At 46.3% G+C, this 19,928-nt stretch overlaps 11 protein-coding genes across 11 annotated transcripts; 2 read left to right on the top strand and 9 right to left on the bottom strand.

The window, feature by feature from the left end:
- Positions 1–83: 83 nt before the first annotated feature.
- Positions 84–1,991, top strand: KUCA_T00002085001 (uncharacterized protein; the record flags this gene model as incomplete). Its single annotated transcript, XM_022604330.1, has 1 exon — positions 84–1,991. The coding sequence occupies one exon, from the start codon at positions 84–86 to the stop codon at positions 1,989–1,991; it is 1,908 nt and encodes a 635-aa protein (XP_022458122.1).
- Positions 1,992–2,719: 728 nt separating this feature from the next.
- Positions 2,720–3,490, bottom strand: KUCA_T00002086001 (uncharacterized protein; the record flags this gene model as incomplete). The annotated part of the gene is made up of 1 exon (XM_022604331.1): positions 2,720–3,490. The coding sequence occupies one exon, from the start codon at positions 3,488–3,490 to the stop codon at positions 2,720–2,722; it is 771 nt and encodes a 256-aa protein (XP_022458123.1).
- Positions 3,491–3,803: 313 nt separating this feature from the next.
- On the top strand, positions 3,804–4,373 carry KUCA_T00002087001 (uncharacterized protein; the record flags this gene model as incomplete). Its single annotated transcript, XM_022604332.1, has 1 exon — positions 3,804–4,373. One exon carries the CDS (start codon positions 3,804–3,806, stop codon positions 4,371–4,373), a length of 570 nt encoding a protein of 189 aa, XP_022458124.1.
- A 686-nt stretch (positions 4,374–5,059) lies between these two features.
- On the bottom strand, positions 5,060–5,743 carry KUCA_T00002088001 (uncharacterized protein; the record flags this gene model as incomplete). The annotated part of the gene is made up of 1 exon (XM_022604333.1): positions 5,060–5,743. The coding sequence occupies one exon, from the start codon at positions 5,741–5,743 to the stop codon at positions 5,060–5,062; it is 684 nt and encodes a 227-aa protein (XP_022458125.1).
- An 836-nt stretch (positions 5,744–6,579) lies between these two features.
- Positions 6,580–7,494, bottom strand: KUCA_T00002089001 (uncharacterized protein; the record flags this gene model as incomplete). Its single annotated transcript, XM_022604334.1, has 1 exon — positions 6,580–7,494. One exon carries the CDS (start codon positions 7,492–7,494, stop codon positions 6,580–6,582), a length of 915 nt encoding a protein of 304 aa, XP_022458126.1.
- A 1,201-nt stretch (positions 7,495–8,695) lies between these two features.
- On the bottom strand, positions 8,696–9,565 carry KUCA_T00002090001 (uncharacterized protein; the record flags this gene model as incomplete). Its single annotated transcript, XM_022604335.1, has 2 exons — positions 8,696–9,264; positions 9,532–9,565. The coding sequence occupies 2 exons, from the start codon at positions 9,563–9,565 to the stop codon at positions 8,696–8,698; spliced, it is 603 nt and encodes a 200-aa protein (XP_022458127.1).
- Positions 9,566–10,300: 735 nt separating this feature from the next.
- Positions 10,301–10,717, bottom strand: KUCA_T00002091001 (uncharacterized protein; the record flags this gene model as incomplete). The annotated part of the gene is made up of 2 exons (XM_022604336.1): positions 10,301–10,585; positions 10,661–10,717. The coding sequence occupies 2 exons, from the start codon at positions 10,715–10,717 to the stop codon at positions 10,301–10,303; spliced, it is 342 nt and encodes a 113-aa protein (XP_022458128.1).
- A 724-nt stretch (positions 10,718–11,441) lies between these two features.
- KUCA_T00002092001 (uncharacterized protein) lies at positions 11,442–13,223 on the bottom strand (the record flags this gene model as incomplete). The annotated part of the gene is made up of 1 exon (XM_022604337.1): positions 11,442–13,223. One exon carries the CDS (start codon positions 13,221–13,223, stop codon positions 11,442–11,444), a length of 1,782 nt encoding a protein of 593 aa, XP_022458129.1.
- Positions 13,224–13,460: 237 nt separating this feature from the next.
- On the bottom strand, positions 13,461–15,398 carry KUCA_T00002093001 (uncharacterized protein; the record flags this gene model as incomplete). The annotated part of the gene is made up of 1 exon (XM_022604338.1): positions 13,461–15,398. One exon carries the CDS (start codon positions 15,396–15,398, stop codon positions 13,461–13,463), a length of 1,938 nt encoding a protein of 645 aa, XP_022458130.1.
- A 588-nt stretch (positions 15,399–15,986) lies between these two features.
- Positions 15,987–16,676, bottom strand: KUCA_T00002094001 (uncharacterized protein; the record flags this gene model as incomplete). The annotated part of the gene is made up of 1 exon (XM_022604339.1): positions 15,987–16,676. One exon carries the CDS (start codon positions 16,674–16,676, stop codon positions 15,987–15,989), a length of 690 nt encoding a protein of 229 aa, XP_022458131.1.
- A 939-nt stretch (positions 16,677–17,615) lies between these two features.
- On the bottom strand, positions 17,616–18,586 carry KUCA_T00002095001 (uncharacterized protein; the record flags this gene model as incomplete). Its single annotated transcript, XM_022604341.1, has 2 exons — positions 17,616–18,391; positions 18,472–18,586. The coding sequence occupies 2 exons, from the start codon at positions 18,584–18,586 to the stop codon at positions 17,616–17,618; spliced, it is 891 nt and encodes a 296-aa protein (XP_022458132.1).
- Between the last annotated feature and the right edge of the window lie 1,342 nt (positions 18,587–19,928).

Genomic DNA, 19,928 nt, shown 5'->3' on the forward strand with positions numbered 1-19,928 from the left:
TTTCATCTGTTCGTGTTGACTCATCAGTCTAGCCTCATGGAAACCATACCTCCCTATTAAGCCATTTTACCACTTTTTACGACATGATAGGCTCGTCAGCAAGCTCAGATATCCCACAGCAATCGGCTTCCAACCAACAATCAGGTGCCCCACCGGCATCCACGGAACCTTATTCTCGGATGGCCGATGATAACTCATTTGCCTTGCCTGGAAGACGCGATTCGCTGTTGGTGAAAGACGATGATCTCAAAGATGATGTTGCTACCAACTATGGTCGCAATGACTCCATATATTTCCCTCGTTTATCGTTTGATACCAATGGTCAACCCATCTACTCAACATCCGGTCCACCTCAGGATAACTTCTACCCTCCTCCGGGAAATAATGGCGAGTACCAGCGCGGTTACTCTTTCCTGTTCCATCCTCCGGGGGTCGGAAACCAGGTGGGGCAAGACCTGAATCTTGGGCGTAGGCCCAGTGAGCAGCTTGAGCCTTTTTTCCCCTCAAACTACCCACGCTCACGTCAAAACAGCTACTTCGCTCGGCCTAGGCAGGGTTCTATCCTGCCGAGCAACTCGATTCCGGAGTCCCAGAGCGATTTCGACAATTTCCTGAAACGAGACAGCTTCAGAAATGTGTTTGGCGAATCTGGTGATCTCTTGGATAACCTGCCATTGCAGGAAGGTGGCCATTCGAGGTCCGGATCGAGCTACAGCCACAGTCAGATGCAGCAACAGCAGATTCAGCAGCAACAACTTCAACAGCAGCAGTCACAGCAGCAGTCACAGCAACAGTCGCAGCTCCAAATGCAACAGCCAACTGCAATGGTGAATTCAATCCCGCCGCCGCCTGTTTTGCCAATGCCAATGCCAAAAATTCAAGCAAAGGTTCCAGGCAAAAGGGCCAATTCTGAAGGAAATTCTGCATTGAACACGTTGAATGATTACACCTTCCCGTCCGGTGATGGCAAGGGCACGAAGAAGGATTTAAACGCTTCTGCTGGTCAATTCACGAAAAAGCAGCAGACGCGGTTGTTGCAACAGCCTCAGCAGCCCCAGCTCCAACAGCAGCAACTTCAACAGCAACTTCAACAACAACAGCTCCAACAACAACAACAACAACAACAGCAGCAGCAACAACAGCTCCAACACATGGCCCAGCAACAACGCCAGCCGCAGGGCCAGCCACATCTTGTTCCTGCATCTGAAGTGCTGCACTCTGAAGATGGTAGACCTCTTGTTGGTGCGACAAAAGTAGATCAGCTGATGCTAGTGATCCAAGCGCGTAACAAGGGCATGATGAAGTCAATTCCACAAGCCGAAGACGGGTCTATTTTGGAAGATACCGATGCAAATGGATCTACTGTTTTACCCGCAGCCTCCGAGCTGGTTGGTGGAATTGACAAGCCAACTACAAGGCGATTGAAACAGCACCAGTGTCAGTATTGTTCCAAGAAGTTCACCCAGGCGACCCATCTGGAAGTTCACATTCGGTCTCATATTGGTCTCAAACCATACGAGTGCAAACATTGTCACAAACGTTTTACACAGGGCGGAAATTTGAGAACACACATGAGACTCCACACTGGCGAACGACCATACAAGTGTGACGACTGTTCGCGGATGTTTTCGCGCAAAGGAAATCTACAGGCTCATCAGCTTACCCACAAGAATGTGAGGCCTTTCTTGTGCAAATTGGACAACTGTAACAAGTCTTTCACTCAACTGGGCAACCTCAAAGCTCATCAGAACAGGTTTCACCTCGAGACGCTGAACAACCTAACTGCAAAGCTGGCTCATCTTAATGTAATGAGCGAGACGGATTTGCAGGTTGCTTTCGAGCATTTGCCCCAGGAAGAGAAGGAGTTGCTTCAGTACTTTTCCGGGTTGTACAAGAACCTCAATCGGGGCATCCGCGGTCGTGGAAAGAGGTCCAGTTCAGAAGAATTCAAGAAGGAGGAAAGTGTCGGGTTTTCTAGCGGGTGGAACTGATGACTAGTGGTTTGCTCCAACAATAACCGGCAAGTTTCCGATTTTGGGATTGCCATTGACACTTCTGTTCGATTCTGTATCTTCTTGTACGCTCGCCTTTTGTTGCAATTGTGTCATATTTGCTATTTTACCTTGCGATTATGATCATCGCCTATTTCGCTGTACATTCGGTTTTCTCTGGTCTTTTTGGTCGCATTCGCGGTAGGTGTCTGGTGTGGTTGGTTTTTTGTTCGATATGATGAGGGTGTGATTCTGGTTTGCCTACAAGTTGTCTCAGTTGAGTCTAGTCATGATTGAATAGGGTTGGCTTTGGCTGTCACAGTCTAGCGCAGTTGGTCGGTTTAACTACAGCTGCGGTCTGTTTCCCGAAGCCTTCCTTTATGACCAACCCCTCCTACTTGCTATTATCTCATGTCACTTTCACCGCTTTTTTTGTCTCTTGATTAGTTATATTTCTGCCTTTCCGTTTTTTGTCTGTCTTACTAATGAACTTTTGCGTATCTATTGAACAGGATCATGGTAGGTGTTGATATCGGCTTTGGAATCAAAGTCGGTGATACTTGGTGACTTCATATTGATGACCGTCGATCTGAGATATTTCAAACTACAAATTGCCAATATTCTCATATAGGCATCCGATAAATGGATCTTGCTCATTTGGTTATTGAATAAAGGTACATTGCGACTCATGGAACTAAAGACTATACCACTAGGTTTCTTACCAACACTCATAGTTTCGAGCAACTATCTATCTTCAATACCTCTCCATTTTCCTCACCAATGTAGACCTTCGAAGTCATGTTCACAAAGAACCCTGTCTCGACGACGCCGCACAGAGCCTTGATAGTAGAATTCAAACTCTCCACCTTCTCCACGGGAATCTCACCAAAGTCGACATCCAGAATAAAGTTTCCATTATCTGTAACAATTGGTCCTGCCTTCCCTGGAAGTCCTGATCTAAGCGTTGGTTTTCCTTTCAAGGAAACAAACTCCCGCAGCAACTTTGGGTATGCAGAAGGGACCACCTCGATTGGAACACCTTTCTTCCACCCGTAACCGAGTTTCTCGGGGCTTTTCTTCCGATAATCTGCCACAACAACAAACTTCTTAGAGCACGACGCTACTAATTTCTCTTGGAACAAACACGCACCACCTCCTTTGATCAAGTTGAGCTGCGAGTCGATCTCATCAGCTCCGTCAAATGCCACGTCGAGGTCGCAATATTGGTCAATTGACCCAAGGGTAAGACCGTTAGAAATTATCAGGTCTTTGGACTGGAATCCTGTGGGAACACACACAAGTTCGGGTCTCTTAAGCTGGCCAATCCGCTCGGCAACGTATACCACCGTTGAACCCGAACCGATTCCTATGTACTTATCAGATGGCTTCAAGTTCTCATCTACAGCCTTGTAGGCTGCAAGTTTCTTGGACTGCTCTACCAGGTCCACCATTGTCGCAATCGTTCTCTTAAACTGGGGTTTCGAGAGGAGTCTGAGCATGAGAGTCTTTTAAAAGATCGGCTACACGGAGAAGTAGGCTCCTCCACAGCAGGCGAAGGTATAGGTAGTGTGACAACATATGCGGCCGATGCGGCAAGGACGGCAAGGATTTCCGCTTCGGGATAGCTGAGCAGTGCACTTCCCAAAATTTGCCGGTGCACTATCAGGGGTTGAAGCCCTCATTATTATCACGTGTATGCGATGGGCGTGTGCACCCTAGTCTGCCCTTCCCAGGCCCTCCTGGAAAATTCATCAAACTTTGACGAGACTCTCTCCTCCAAGAGTTTGCACAAGAATCATCAACGCACCAACCATGTCTGCCACTGCCAAGATTTTGTCCTCCGACCCATCTGAGCTCGAGCTCCAAGTCGCTCAATCCTTCGTCGACTTAGAAACCAACTCTCCAGACTTGAAGGCCGACCTTAGACTGTTGCAATTCAAGTCTATCAAGGAGATTGAAGTTTCGGGTAACAAAAGAGCCATCGTGATCTTTGTCCCAGTCCCTCTATTAACTTCCTTCCACAAGGTTCAGATCAGATTGACCAGAGAACTTGAGAAGAAATTCCCAGACCACCACGTTGTCTTCTTGGCCGAGAGAAGAATCTTGCCAAAGCCAGGTAGAAGCAACAGACAGAACCAGAAGAGACCAAGATCCAGAACTCTGTCCCACGTCCACGACAAGATCTTGGAGGACCTTGTCTTCCCAACCGAGATCATCGGAAAGCGTGTCAGATACCTTGTTGGCGGTAACAAGATCGCCAAGGTTCTTTTGGACTCCAAGGACTCTTCCAACATCGACTACAAGTTGGACTCTTTCCAGTCCATCTACTCCAAGTTGACCGGTAAGCAGGTTGTCTTTGAGATTCCAGGTGAGACTTTGTAAGTGTATAGAAGAGGCTACGAAGTGAAAATATAATAATCATACGACAAGAGTGTAGTGAGAGTGTAGAGTGCGAATAGGGAAACGATTAGATTGGACTGAAAAATCGGATTTACTCCGCAAATGGTGATTCATTTTGACTATTTTTGAGGTTTCAAAGGTCAGTTCAACTTATCGCCTATTGTTTTTCAGCACGATCAGACAGGCCTTATTTAGAAAATAGTTTCACATGTGTATTCAGTATCTCTCAGTACACCATGGTACACCTCTCTTCAATTGTGTATTTATGCGAAACAACCAAAAACTTGTCTTTATCATATTATTATTTTGATGATATGTCATATAATGAGGGACTGCTGTATCTGCATTGATCCAGAATGGTCAAACACGTAGTTCGTGTGGTCTAGCTGATAAGCTTGTGCCTCCTATTAAGTATGTCCTCCAGGACATGGGACTAGTCAAATATCGCATATCTCCCCTTCTAGAAAGACGGACAGATAACGTGTAACTCGCACAAGACACTGCCTCCCATACGATGAATCTTGGACATTTATTTCACTCCTAGCAAACATCTGCTAGTGTATCTCCTTTAACATAAGAAGGTTATGCAGTTTTTGGAGTGCTGATATTCATCTCCAATCGTCTTCGTTTGAAACTAAGCTTCAACTCCTCATTAAAATTTTCATTTTTCACTTGTTTGCATTCTTGACAAAATGATACCTGGCCGACTTCTTCGGGGATTCCTCTGAATTTCGCGAAACCGCAGAGTTCCTTCTGGGTGTACTCGGCGGTTCCATAGCCAAATTCACCAGTCTAGGTCTATCGCTATTTCGCCGCACCACGTTCGTTCTTCTTGGTATCGTGGCTGTTCTTTCTTCTGTGACTCTTGAAATGGGCTCCTGGTTCTCGGGAGATTCGGAACTGTTTTCGGCTGTAAACATCAAAGCAACCACTGCCCCACACACCAATAGAGTTACCAGTCCCGAGCCTGAAAATCTGCCTCCAAACAATGAAACCAGTAAATACACAAATACCAGTCCCATAGCAAAGCTTGGAAGATGCACCATGCCCGTTTCCTGCCAATTTAATAGGTCCAGCCACACCACAAATCGCCATACTCTCATGGCTACAAATCGCACCAGCTTGGCAATCATCTGCAGAAACCCCACCAAATCGCTGAATCCCTTGGATATTGTCTCTGCAGTAACTGTGGACTCTGGCGCATTCAATTGGGCATCTTTCAGGGGTTTTTGTCGCGTGTTGGGTGCTGATCTGGTTCGTAGAATAGGCTGGTCCAATGGATGGACGTTCTGGATGTTGACCTCAAAGGCGTTGTTGGGAAGCAGGCTGGCAGCCTCGTAGCGTTCATTCATGAGATCAAATTGCAATGCGCAAGAGCAATTGGGGAAAAAAAACAAGACAAACAAGATTCAAAGAGGGGTCCGAGAAAGCTTGAACTGTAAACTTAAAGCCCTGACCTAGCCCGATCTGGAATGGTGATGATCCGATAGCGACACGTCAGAATTGGAAATTCAGATTCCCGCAAACGTGACAGAGCTATTGGTGGGCAAGTCCAGGCACTGTTGTGGGTCCAAGTAAGACTGCTGGAATGGTCTTTAGTTTGTGGTTTCCCCCGCGATCCAAGGGTCCCGATTCGATGTCTCGAGGCGAGCCCCTCTCGGGAATGTGGGAAGTAGTGTGGTAATCAACAGAAAGATCAGGTTACATGTGTAGGTTTAAGTATAGAGAGTAAGCAAAGGAAAGTGAATGGGAAGAGTCCACCAAAAAACAATTATTTGTGCGGAATCAAGTTGTCTATGAGGTCTTTTATGTGGTACTAATAATTATGGGTCAAATACTCGGATCAATCCTTTGCAGCTCTAGAGTTGGCTGTGCGAACCTTGATACTTACCGAGTGTTCCGCATAGAGTTAGATAGGAAGATTGAGCTCTACCAAGCGGAGTAAACCACGCAAAGTCTATGCTATAGAGCTAACCAGGAGGGATATAAAAGTGAAGAGACTGTTCTGGTGTGTTGTTTTCGAACTTAGGCATGTTGAATAATACGTACGCCCAATATGGACGAACTTCAAATGCCAGTATCTACACGAATTTTTGTTTTGTTTGCACAATTGAAGACTACAGTATATAACAGTGGCAAGTGTATCGAAACCGGCTTTAGCCTCCAAAAGCAGCCGTGATCGAAACGCTTATTTAAACTTCTTTCCGAAAAGGATGACTTGCAACTGGTCGTACATGGAGATGACACCGGCACCGGCAACACCTCTAAGGATGTTAGCACCGCAACCCTTGAACAAGGACTTGACACCCTCGGCAGCAACGATCTTGGTGAAGGCGTCAAAGGCACCCTTGTACTTGACGGCTTGACCGGAGGTCATCATCATTCTTCTTCTAACGGTGTCCAATGGGTAAGAGGCAGTGGAAGCACCGGTGGTAACAGTCCAACCCAACAAGAAAGAGGCCAAGAAAGAACCCTCAAGAGGACCAACAAGGACAACTGGCTTCAAGGAGTCGTAGAGACCGAAGTAGAGACCACGGTACACAATGATTCCGACAACGGATGGAAGGAAACCACGGTACAAACCGGCAATACCATCGGAAGCCAAGGTCTTCTTGTAAACATCGAACAAACCGTTGAACTCACGCTCTCCGGAACCCTTAGAAGCCTTGGCGTCAGAGGCCAATCTGGTTCTGGCGTAATCCAAAGAGTAAACGAAGAACAAAGAGGTGGCACCAGCCAAACCACCGGAGGCCAAGTTACCGGCAAACCACTTCCAGTATCCCTCATCCTTCTTGAAACCGAACATGGCCTTAATCTTGTCCTTGAAGGCAAAGTTAAGAGCCTGGGTTGGGAAGTAACGGATAACGTTGGCAGTGTTTCCTCTCCAGAAAGAAACAACACCTTCCTCGGCAGCGGTTCTCTTGAAACACTCAACAATACCGTCGTAACGCTTGGCAAGACGGCCTTGCTTGAGCATCTCGTCCTGGTTCTGGATCAGGAGCTTGACACGCTCGATAGGAGCAGCGGCAGTCTTGGACACGGCGGCGGAAACACCGCCCATCATGAAATCGATGAAAAAGGAAGACTTCTGATCGGTAGCCATTGTTGGAATATTATGGGGTTAAATATCTAATGGATCAATTGGTGGATTGAACGATAGTTGAAAGAGAAGAAAAGAGTGAAAAAAACAGGGGGATCCCATCGATGATTTATATCAGCATTGGTTGCCCGTCGAGATGCGACGGAAACGGTGTGATTGGTCAAGGGGCTGGAAGATATCGGTCGTGTAGGGAATAAAATGGGAGATCAGAACCACTGGTTCAAGAAACCCGGGTGGTCTCCTTCAGTATTTATAAGCAAATAAAAGGTCTAAGCGATATTTAAATACTGTCACATTGTTCTTAGCTTTTCCCCAGCCTTTTGCTGGCTTTATTCTAACTTGTTTTGTACAATCCCTCGATTCATAAAAATCTCCCAATATTTTCGTTGCAGGCCGGAAACATCCAACGGGTCCGAACATGGACGCGTGTACCGGTCCGATTTTGAGAAAGAAAAAAGACAAGACAAATTCGAGGATTATGGATTTAAAATACAACCAGCCTTTTCATAAAGTAGAAATATCTATGAATATACTTTTTTTTTGCTTTTTGCGGGAAAGCACAATCGTTTTGCGATCACTGTCACTCCGCCAACTGCGTGGATCTCGGCTCGGATAATCATTGGGCCACCTCGGAAGGGAAATTCTCGTATGGTCTTGGTTCACGCACGTAGCTGAGAAGACGTCAGAGCCGATCGGAGTCAAGTGTCAGGCCAAGAGTATTGCAATGTGGATGAGAGCTGCACCTTTGGTCTTAGTTTAAAAATAGTGTATGAGGTATATCAAATAAATGTCTCTGCTAAACTTCATAGAAGTCCAGACATCAATTCTAGCTCAATTGTTTCAGTTCAGCTCCTGCACCCCGTCTACCAACTTTTCACTTCATCGTTTCCGGTTGTTTCCACATTTCCGTTAATCTGAAATATTTTCTTTCCAACCTCAAATCGAGCTGCACACATAAATTATCCCTCGCTTAAGTTTAACAATACCTACTACAAGGATTTTTCAAAACGTGAACTTTTTCCAAATATCCCAAGACGCTTAATTCTCGGATTTTATTTCCCTGTGCACATTAACTAACAGTATGGAGTGACAAGTAAACTCCGCAAGACGTGGACGAGATTAATCTACGTAAAGTTGCACTCACTACTGTTTGGTTAGTTAAAAATTAATTCTTAAGCCGTTTTCTTGATTCGTTTGTATAAACTTAGTAACCCAGAGCAGCCAAGGCAGCGGAGGCCTCGCTCTCGGCAACAGATGCCTTAGCAGCGTTCAGCTTCTTGGTGAGGGCCTTCTTCTTGGCGTAGTATTCAGCAGATCTGACCTTACGCTTCTCCTCCAAGGTGTCAACGACACTCTCGTACTTCCAGCCAACAGCAGACGACAGTTGACCGACAGTGGTGTATTTTCTGCCTGGTTTTAATCTCAGGACTCTGAGGGCCTGTGGGACAACGACTCTCTTCTTCTTGTCGTATGGTGGTGGGATACCCTCAAACACCTTAAGTCTCTCCAAAGCAGCCTTACCTCTGGCGGTCTTGTGGGAAACCATACCACGGAGGGCCTTGTAGAAGATACGGGATGGGGCTCTGAAATGGAATGGACCGTGGTCCTTGTTGAATCTGGTTCCCTTTCTCAGGTAGTCATGGTACTTCAACTTGTTTCTGAAGAACTCACCCGAGATGTTCAAAGCCTCGGCACGGACGACAACAACGTGTTGACCGTTCAAGAGTTGCTTGGCAACGATGGATGCCAAACGACCCAATAAGTGTCCCTTTCCTGTTGAGTGTTAGTGAACATTCGGTGAAAAGTGAAGTGAAAAAGTTGCAAATCGTAGTCACTGGTTCAAGAGAGAGGTGAGAGATAATTGTTTTGTGAACGCAACCTGTTTAGCGTCCTTTGATACGTTCTCTCATGTTGGGATAGCATAGGAATACATGAAAGAATACCGGTTCTCATAAACCCTTTTTTCTCCCCGATGATTCAACAAACAGAGCGCCCTCAGAAAAACCAGCTAGACTCATTGTAACTGTTACATTAACTTACCGTCAATAACGACAACTGGTTCAAAAGTGCTCATCTTTGATAGCTATGGTGTACACAGAAAAAAGAGTATCTAGTGAGTCTTTGTAAACTTCAAAAACGACAAACTCTGAGGGCCGATGGTCTTTTTGTCGCGGGCTCATGTCCATCGCTGGGTGACTTGCTTTGTGGAATAGTTGATTGATGCACTTCATAGTTACTAAGGTTGTATTAGCCCTGTTTATTATCACGTGTTTATCACGTGGTGATAAGAAGACACTATTGCATTTAATCTAGTTGTGAGATATAGTTACGATATCAGAACTCTGAACTCAAGATTTTCAAGTTCAAAGATCATTATATCTGTATCCTCATGTAAATCAATTTCATTCATTCATTATTGTTATCATATTATACCCCCACAATTCTATACGCCTGGTCACCCATACTCATATACTCCAATGCGTCCGTATTCTATATAGCCAGGTCGATATCTCTATACACCTCTATTTCTTCATCATAGAGACTATTCACAAACTCCCTGGGCCTATTTGTTTGTTCGGTCGCAATCTCCGTATCGTAGACCTGTTAATTAGTATTTGTGCTAAACATCGCATTCGATGTGATAATGAAAGCTCCCACTCACCAGTGCGATCGTCCCTTTCTGGGCAAGTTTTCGGAGTCTCCTCAAAATATCCACCATTTGGGATTGCGCTGCACAGGTTAGTTGTTCGTCTGGTTGACTATAGGATTGGCGGGTTTGGGATCGCCATGGCCCACCATGTACCACGGCCTAAACTAACATACCTTCGGAATAATTCCTGGCCAATCCCAATTTATAAACAGCCTCAAGATCTTGGATCACCACATATTTTGCTTCCTCAAACAGATCGAAACACTCTATTATTTCCGACAAATAGAAACACCGCACCAATTGAAGTCGTTCGAGAGCATTATGATCTCCTACTGGAACGTAATCCTCGATTTGTTCAACCGGAAAGTCACTAGTAGTGCAGATATAAAGCGCCTGATTTTCGTTGTTGACATCGAGAGTTTCAATCAGGTTTCCTGCCATGTTCTGGAGAAGTGTGTTAGCATTGAAAAGAAGGTCCAATAAGGGACTTAAGAGGACTCAATGGTGAAGCTTTCATACCATTTTTACGTCTTTGTTTTTCCACACCACATGTTTCAGGCCAGGTTCAGAAAACATTCTTGCAGTCTCATGGCAGATTTCAGGGTATATAGCAAGGAGAGAACTGGCATTTGATGAAGAGTTGATAAGCAACAGCAGCGTGTGGAGGACGCGTCCGAGGCAAGTCTCACGTGATCGCGACCCCATATGGGGGAGGCGCCGCAGCAGCGAGCTCAACTTGGAAAAAAATCAGGCTTTTGCGCCTTTGAGTGACACTGGATTTCACATTTTCAGGTTATATAGGTCACTTATTCAGGTAGCAGATGTGTGGATACATAGTAGCAGATCTGAACGTGCCATCGGGTCTGCCATCAGGGCACTAATCAGGAAAACCTATATATTCGATCCCATTTTATTTTCCTGGTCAGTTAGCCTAGTACTCTGACATTATATGTCTATGGTCCAAACTTAATGAAATTTTTCAATCGATATTTTGCATGTTATTTGCACATTCGTATTTCTCTCTCATATGTTCTTTAGTAGTGTGATAACCGTGATAATCAGGGCCAGTCTACACAAGAAATTTTGGTCATTACAAAAGACTTCGTGGCCAAGCTGGTTAAGGCATGCGACTGTTAATCGCAAGATCGTGAGTTCGATCCTCACCGAGGTCGTGATTTTTTTTTGCTTCGACTACAGAGTGACATGCAGAATGTGAAAGATTACGTTCTTCCTTTCCTTCTTTTTATCTATTGAAAATTTTATTAGAGTACTTTGGGAAGACAGCTGCATACTCTATAGATTAAAAACCTTCTAGCCCGTTGAAACCAATGAACCCAGACAGAAGAAACACCTTATAGTATTCCTTCTGGCCAATCTTATTAGCCCAATTCCACGCACTAGTGAGTCGTCCATCGATACATGATCCGGCATCATAGAAGTTGTCTCCACCTGAACCGTCAAAGGCATGGCGAAAGAAATCAGCCAGGATCTCTTTCTTGAGGTCTTGGGAAGAACCAAACTGAGCATTCACATAATCTGCAACAAAGTGGTCATTTTTGGTTACCTCATCAATTGCACGTAAAGCTTGATCCACTGGAATCAGAATACGAGGGACCTGAAAGTACTTGTCCAGAAAAAAAAGAGCATTGGGCACCGTGTGATCACCAAGATGAATGGCGCTGGACCCGACCCAGCCGTTGCACTTTTTCTGACATTCAGACAAGATCGTGTGCATGGTTCTCAAAACAGATGGACACGGTTTTACCCGGTTCAATCCCTGGCCAGTGGACATCAACTGGTATCTTCCACTGCTGAACATGTCATCATCTGCCAGAGACCAGAGATGGATCATCTCCTTCATTATGAGTGTCCACAAACTCAACGATTGTCTCACGTATTGAATCTGGCGGTCATGCTCATGTGACAGCCTTGCACCACCGCGACCAAACCGGATTCCCAACGAGTGCTTTCCGGTCTCACCTTCAAATAGCTCCAGCAATTTGGACATCCGGATCACAGGTAACATATTGGCATTAGTGTATGCATTAAAATCGCCAACTGAGTAGAGAACTTGGCGGATTTCTTCTTTGGTAAATCCCGCAGCACACGAGTATTTATTGGCGATCTTCTCTATGGCTGCCTCCTTAGCACCGATCTCTCTGCGGATTTGAAGGCGTGGTTTGCCCTCAGCCCGGATCTCTGCCGTTGCAGAAAGAACCAGCGGGTCTTCAAATATCTTGAGACCTTTTCCACCGTCATCACGCGAAGATAGGAACGAATGGATGGTTTTTATGGGTTTGTAGAGGTCGAATTCCATGTGTTCTTGGACCTCTGGAAGTCGTGAGTCCATCACCATGTAGCATAACTTGCCAAAACTATCACGCATTCTTTCTGGGTTCATGATCTTATATCTTCTTCCAATTTCAAACACGTTTTGATACCATTCGGCGTTGTCTTCGAAGTTCTTATCCTCAATTAGCCTCTGACCAACCTTCAAATTCGACGCAACGACCAAACCTGCCAAGATCGAACAAATTTCTCTCAGCTGCTCCACTTGTCTTCTTGTTTTTGACTTGTACGACAAAACATCCACACGGTCGGTGTACTCAGAGACGTGTAGAGCAGACTCAAGTAGACGCAACAGCTGTCTCTCTTCCGCCGATAGTCTCATCGGAATGTACTGGATGTTTCTGCGCATTCCTCGCAGAATCCGCTCATCGATTTCATGGTCTGATTGGACAGGATTTGCAGCATCAATTCCCAAGTCTGTATCTTCCTCTTGGGCATCCACTCTAGCCCCGCCGTTTCCTGGCTCCACCAGTCCGCTTTCCACCTTGTGACTCACGTGTTCTTTCCTTTTGCCCTTGTGAACCAAAGCAAAGCAAATCCCGCAGAAGTCCTCAGAACAAGTCTCGCAGCGGATCTGGGTAGGCATGTCTTTGCAATCAGTGCAGTAACCTTCTGGTGCGTCTGTGTCTAATTCGTCCTCGGGCCCAACTTCCACACCATTATCGGCATCTGCTCTATCCAGCAGAGTCTCATCAGCATCTAAGAGCTCAGACAACAATTTTCTCTTTTCCATTGTGATAGTCGAAGATTGTTGAGAGTGGTTGTGCTGAGTAACCGGGTTGAAAGCCACACGAAGCTTGAGAATTCGTGGATTAGGACTGGCACGATTGATGTGATTGGTTGATACACTTTAAATAAGCTCACCTTCGTTTCGCATTACTGCTACCTCAATTTTATGCAGCTCTACGCTTTTTCGTTTCAAACACAAGTCCTTTAATTTAAGATATTAGCTATAAACGGGTCATGATATCTAATCGACTTCCTCGACGGTTGGGCCATCACCGCCTGGACCTGGAGCACCGTCGGCGCCTGGGAAGCCACCTGGGGCAGCACCACCTGGAGCACCACCAGCACCGTAGAACTTCATCATGATTGGGTTGGCAACACCCTGGAGCTCCTTCTCTTTCTCCTCGTACTCTTCGGTGGAGGCAGCCTGGGACTCATCCAACCAGTTGATGGCATCCTCAACGGCCTTGTTCAAGGTAGTGAGCTCTTCCTCAGAAACCTTGTCCTTGAAACCTTCCTCAGAAGTGCTGTTCTTCAAAGAGTAAGCGTAAGACTCAAGCTTGTTCTTAGCAGCAATTCTAGAGGCTTCCTTCTCATCCTCCTCCTTGAACTTCTCGGCCTCGTTGACCATTCTCTCGATGTCTTCCTTCGAGAGTCTGCCCTTGTCGTTGGTGATTGTGATCTTTTGAGTCTTACCAGTACCCTTCTCAACGGCGGAAACGTTCAAGATTCCGTTGGCGTCAATGTCGAAGGTGACCTCAATTTGAGGAACACCTCTTGGGGCTGGTGGGATTCCGGAAAGCTCGAACTTACCGAGCAGGTTGTTGTCCTTTGTTCTGGCACGCTCACCCTCGAAAACCTGGATCAGCACACCTGGCTGGTTGTCAGCGTAGGTGGAGAAGGTCTCAGACTTTCTGGCTGGGATGGTGGAGTTTCTTGGGATCAACTTGGTCATAACACCACCAGCGGTCTCAATTCCGAGAGAAAGAGGAGCAACATCCAACAACAACAGATCCTGAGTCTTGGAGGACTGGTCACCGGTCAAGATAGCGGCCTGGACAGCGGCACCGTAGGCAACAGCCTCATCTGGGTTGATAGATCTGTTTGGCTCCTTTCCGTTGAAAAAGTCGGAAACCAACTTCTGGACCTTTGGAATTCTGGTGGAACCACCAACGAGAACAATCTCGTGGATCTGAGACTTGTCAAGCTTGGCGTCCTTCAACACCTTCTCAACTGGCTCCAAGGTGGATCTGAACAGGTCGGAACAGAGCTCCTCGAATCTGGCTCTGGTGATGGAGGTGTAGAAGTCGATACCCTCGAAAAGAGAGTCGATCTCGAGCGAAGTCTGCGTGGAAGAGGACAAAGTTCTCTTGGCACGCTCAGCGGCGGTTCTCAGTCTTCTGAGCGATCTCTGGTTGGAGGTCAGGTCCTTCTTGTGCTTTCTCTTGAATTCTTGAACAAAGTGGTTCACCAGCTTGTTGTCGAAATCCTCACCACCCAAGTGGGTGTCACCGGCAGTGGCCTTGACCTCAAAGACACCCTCATCAATGGACAACAAAGAAACATCGAAAGTTCCTCCACCCAAGTCAAAGATGAGAATGTTGTGTTCACCAGCTCCGGTGTCCTTCTTGTCCAAACCGTAAGCGATGGCGGCAGCAGTTGGCTCGTTAATGATACGCAAGACGTTCAAACCGGCAATCAAACCAGCATCCTTGGTGGCTTGACGCTGCGAGTCGTTGAAGTAGGCTGGCACTGTGATAACGGCATCATTGACCTTGGTTCCGAGGTAAGACTCGGCGGTTTCCTTCATCTTGGTCAAGATCATAGATGAAATCTCTTCTGGGGAGAACACCTTGGTCTCACCCTTGAATTCGACTTCGACAACTGGCTTGGAGCCCTTGTCAATAACCTTGAATGGGAAGTGCTTCATATCACCCTGGACTTCTGGGTCCGAGAACTTACGGCCAATAAGACGCTTGGCATCGAAAACAGTGTTCGAAGGGTTCATAGCAGCCTGGTTCTTAGCGGCATCACCGATGAGACGCTCAGAGTCAGTGAACGCCACGAAAGATGGCGTAGTTCTGTTACCCTGGTCGTTGGCGATGATTTCCACTCTGTCGTTGGAGAAATGGGCGACACAGGAGTAGGTCGTACCCAAATCGATTCCGATAGCTTTAGACATGATTTGTGATGTGTGTGGGTTATACAAACAAAAGAAGTTGTCTTGTTAAGAAGAAGAGAGAAAGGAGTGTCCAGCTTGGAACGAGCGCGGGCATCCGTCTTATATAACCCGCCCCAACGTCGAGTTGAAAAGTTCCAGAGGGTTCCATACTTCTGGAAGGTTCGGTGAGTTTTGCACTACTTGGTTAGTGCACTAAGATTGGAGAAGCGTAGTGATTCTGGTTGATTCTGGGCTATTCACGAAATGGCGAATTACAAGTAACGAAGAGTCCGAATGGGGTGGATTTTGTTGATGAACAGTTGGAAATAATCGATCACGCGTGTCGTTGTGGTTTGTCAATGTGCCACCACCGTGTGTGATGCAAACGTAAGCCGCTCGGCCAGCTGGACTGTGGGGCACGCGAGCGCTGACGAAAATGGAAAATCGCACTTACGCTACGGGATTCGCAAACATTAAATTTTATATTGACTATTTTCTCTTAAATACATCAGATGGCTCAGAATCAGAGTTGACCCAATTTCAATCGCGGAGTAAGAGTATGGATCGAAAATGGTCAATATTAGGGTTGGTTCTCCATTCCTGTCTCATTTACTGCTTCTTCAACGCCGGGCGTACTGGCTCCAGAGCCCTCGTAAACACTCCCTTAATTGCGGCGTAAATGTATGGTGCATTGTTTGGAGCATACGGAGAGCACACCAATTGAGCGATCCGCATGTCATAGCCATCCACAACGGTCCGGGTATATTTGCTCTGAAAATAACGAAATCTCAAGAACACAGTGATCCCGGCAATGAGCACTAATTGGCGGATGGAGTACACTGGATTCCGCAAAATCCCTAGAAGCAGAAACATCTTCACAAGTGGAAGCGCAAATGATGTGCAGAGTAGAAGTTCAGCGTTTGCCGCAATGTACACTGCACGGTCATTCAAAGCCAACACTGAGGCCACACGAGGTCTTACCGCAGGCACCAAGTCCGCAATGTACCGCAAAACATGGAAAAGAGCGTAGATGGAAAAGGGATATAGCCCGCCAATGACAGGCCCTGGGACACTTGCACTCAGCCTCAGCAGGATTGCCAATCCGATGTACTGAACGTTATCATCACGGATGAGAGAACTGTATTGGGAAAGAACTAGCGAAACTGGTTTGGCCTTGTAGGTTTGCCTGAGAACGACCAGGTAGGTGAATATAGTAGCGTTAAGCGAGTACCCGTAGAACCGCATGTAAGTGGCTGAGGTTGGTGCCGTGAAGAATGATAACACTGTGGTTATCACCATCAAAACGAGGGCTGTGGCATGGCCTAAGTGGTCGGTTAGTGTCGAATCAAGGAGACGCCGAGAGAAATCGAAAACCTACCGAGAAACCAGTAAAACTGGGGATTCTGTTGGAAGTTAGCAAAGGCTTTTTGAAGCTTTAAGATATGAGCTAAACCGAACTCACCTTCAACAGTTGGACCTTGGGCTGTTTCGTCATGTTGAGAGGTTATCCAGGTGTTGAAGAAAGCATACAATAGCGGGCGATATAACAATGGGCTTTGCCGCTGAGATCATGGGTGGAAACCAGGGCTGCACGACCTAACGACTCAAAAATCAATTGCCCGCCTAACCGACACAATTGTGAGACTAGACAGTAATTCTGCACTTCATCTTGTTATTCACCTTCAAATGATGTAATTAAATCTTTAATAACTGTTATTTTGACCCCTTTGGCGCTGCTTAAAGTTTTTGTTTCGTCGCGTGCATCAACCAAGCACTGTATAGAGCATACAATCTGGGCTTTTCAGTCCGCTGGCTGCCAGTGTAGAGGAATCAACAGCAACTAGAAACTGTGTGAGATGTTCGTAAAACTTTCATCAGCGGAATCTTTTCTATTAAATACTAATTGATTGATGTAAACCTACAGGCCGAAAGCCTACGTTATCAGTAGTGTCTTGCACGATTCAAGGGCTCAAAATCGAAATTTCACCTGACATTTGCGATATCAGATAAGCCGTTAACAGCTGGCGAAAAACCGGTTAATTACGCAATTGAGGCCAATTGAAGCCGTAATTCAGGTATTTTTATCGCCTTGTATCGGCAGTCACAATTTTATAAAAATATTCCGAGATTTCCAAATGAATTCGGATATTCACTACTATTCGTTCAAAGGGCAAGGCGATAAAGAATACACTGAGCTAAAGAGGAAAAACTAAGGCCCTTTTAGAGATGGCCATGTGCTTAAGAAGAGGCTTCACCGGCCCATTCGGTCTCCTCAGTCTCCTCGTACACGTCGTCGACGGTTTGGTGGAGAGAGAGAGCTGGCTTGACGGCAGCTGAGTCCAGAGTCCAGGCAGCCAGAGCGTTCTCAGCATCAATGATGATCTGCTTGGAGGCCTCGTAACCGTCGTAGGCTGGTCTGGTCTCACCTGGAGTGACTGGAGAGTCATCCAAAAGCTCGAGCAAGGCCTTACCGTAACCGGCAATCAAAGCAAACTTCTCGGAGAGCTCTCTGAGAGCGTCGAATTGGTACAAAAACGAAGCCTTGAGCTTCTCTCTGGTGATGTTAGAGAGTTGCGCCTCAGCAACAAGGGACTCAGCCTCGGCTCTGACAAGCTCTTGCTCCAAGACTGGAATCTTAGGAGATTGTGGGTCCTTGTACTTCAGGTGGGCAATCTCATCAGTGATCTTTTGCTTGCGGTCACGCGAAGGTTGGACCGAGGCCTCGATGTTACGAATGGATTTGAGGGTAACACGGTACAGGTCGTACTTGTCAATGAACTGGTCCTCGAGCTCTCCAATCTCGTAAATGAGCACTCCGAGCTTGTCAGTGACATCGGAAACATCATCATCGTTTTCTTCACCCCACAAAGACAATTGCTTGGCCACAAGTCTGCGCTCGCGTGCCACGAGCTCGATGGAACGTTCGAGGTTCTTCTCGATCTTGATGAGCTGCGAAAGCTTGCGCGAGAGCTCTGGTCCGAAAGAACCAGCAGTCGACTTTCTGATAGAAGAGGCTTCAGAGTTTGTTAGTACAAGACTATGGATGCAATCCGTCTAATTGACTTCAAAAAAAGGGGGATTTAGCACAACTTACCGATTGAGGCCGAACCAAAGAACTTGCTCTTGGTGGTGGAGACCGGAGGTGGGGGCGACGCAATCTGCGAGGCGGTTGGGGCGCGTTGGCTTCTCAGAGAGTATGTTCTGTGCATTGCAAGCGGTGAATTGGGCTTCTGGGCTTTGGTACAGGGGATATCTGTTAAGAATTAAGAAAGAAAGAGAGGAAGGACGAATTTCAGGGGGGAAGGGAGACCTCCTCGAGCCCATCGTTGCTGACGTGCGCATTTCAAAAATGTGCGATGGTGCATTTCGTGTGTTGGCAAATATCCTGAAAGGGTAATATTAGATGTCCCAATTAGGAAACAGGGCTAGGCGAAGCGATCTATTGTTGGAACCGAGGGAGAGAGTTTTTAGGTGGAGCAAGGGGGTAATTGTAGAAAACAGGGAGTGTTAGGTGAGAGACTAACTGGTATATACGGAAACTACAAATGGCAACGTGCTGGTGCAATCCTGTGCTTTTTGCCGCGTTTTAGCGTTTTTTGGAGCTTTTCTCTGAGAGAAATCGAGAGGCATAAACGGGATTTGCGGCGGGCGTGGCTGGACCCTTTGGATGCCGAAGGTCTTGAGCATTCACTCAGGTTACTTCTGGCAAAGAGTAAAAGCTGTATAGCCATGATGGACGTTGATCTATATCAGTCGCTTGTTTCTCAGGGGTCTGTTTTCCATGAAAATTCAGGATTTTCTGCAAGTATTATCCAGTCTTCCATCAAAGCACCTACCTGCCTACTATGACACGGCGCCAGATACGTCCGGATTGGGATCTCTGATGTAAGATAGAAACTTGCACGTGACCAAAGCTTAGAATAGCCTCTTGATTAGATGTTAGTACGGACACAGGTGTAGTGGAGTGAGAAAAGACCAAACATGGTCCAATTGGCAGAATTGATTACCACAATTGAAGAAGCGATGCATTTGCTCATGAGATAAATGGAGTTTTGATCATGCAGAGCAAAGCTGGCTGGCTTGCTCCTGAACAGCCCTGTAGGTCTAGTTTACAGTAGTGAGTTTCCCATTACCAAATGAGTCACCAAGAGTAAGTGAAAGGAATGTAGTAATTGTTGATTCAAGAAAACATCAAATTCTCATGAATTCGCACCGAAATAATGAATCCGCAATCCTCTCTCTCTTTCTCTTTATAATAAGACACATAAGGGCACATAACCTTTTGGACCTATTTGGCCGTTGTCGCACTACCCGTTTTGACAGCTGACCAACGGTTTGGCATAGATAGCCCATCTCCCCCGTAAACGGTTGCTTTCTTTCAGCCAAAAGCTCAATTTATAGTGTCGTTCGTAGTTCCGAAGTAATTGAACTTTTTATTCTCAAATAACCGAACTTTTCTCTCCCGATTTCCTTGTCCGTCCTCCAGATTATTCTACACACGACCTCTAACACGCCCCATCGCGCCCTCCTTCTCCTTTGTTCTTCCCCTCT

Source organism: Kuraishia capsulata, genomic scaffold (genome assembly GCF_000576695.1).
Source record: "Kuraishia capsulata CBS 1993 genomic scaffold, Kuraishia_capsulata_scaffold_2, whole genome shotgun sequence".
NCBI classification, from domain to species: domain Eukaryota; kingdom Fungi; phylum Ascomycota; class Pichiomycetes; order Pichiales; family Pichiaceae; genus Kuraishia; species Kuraishia capsulata.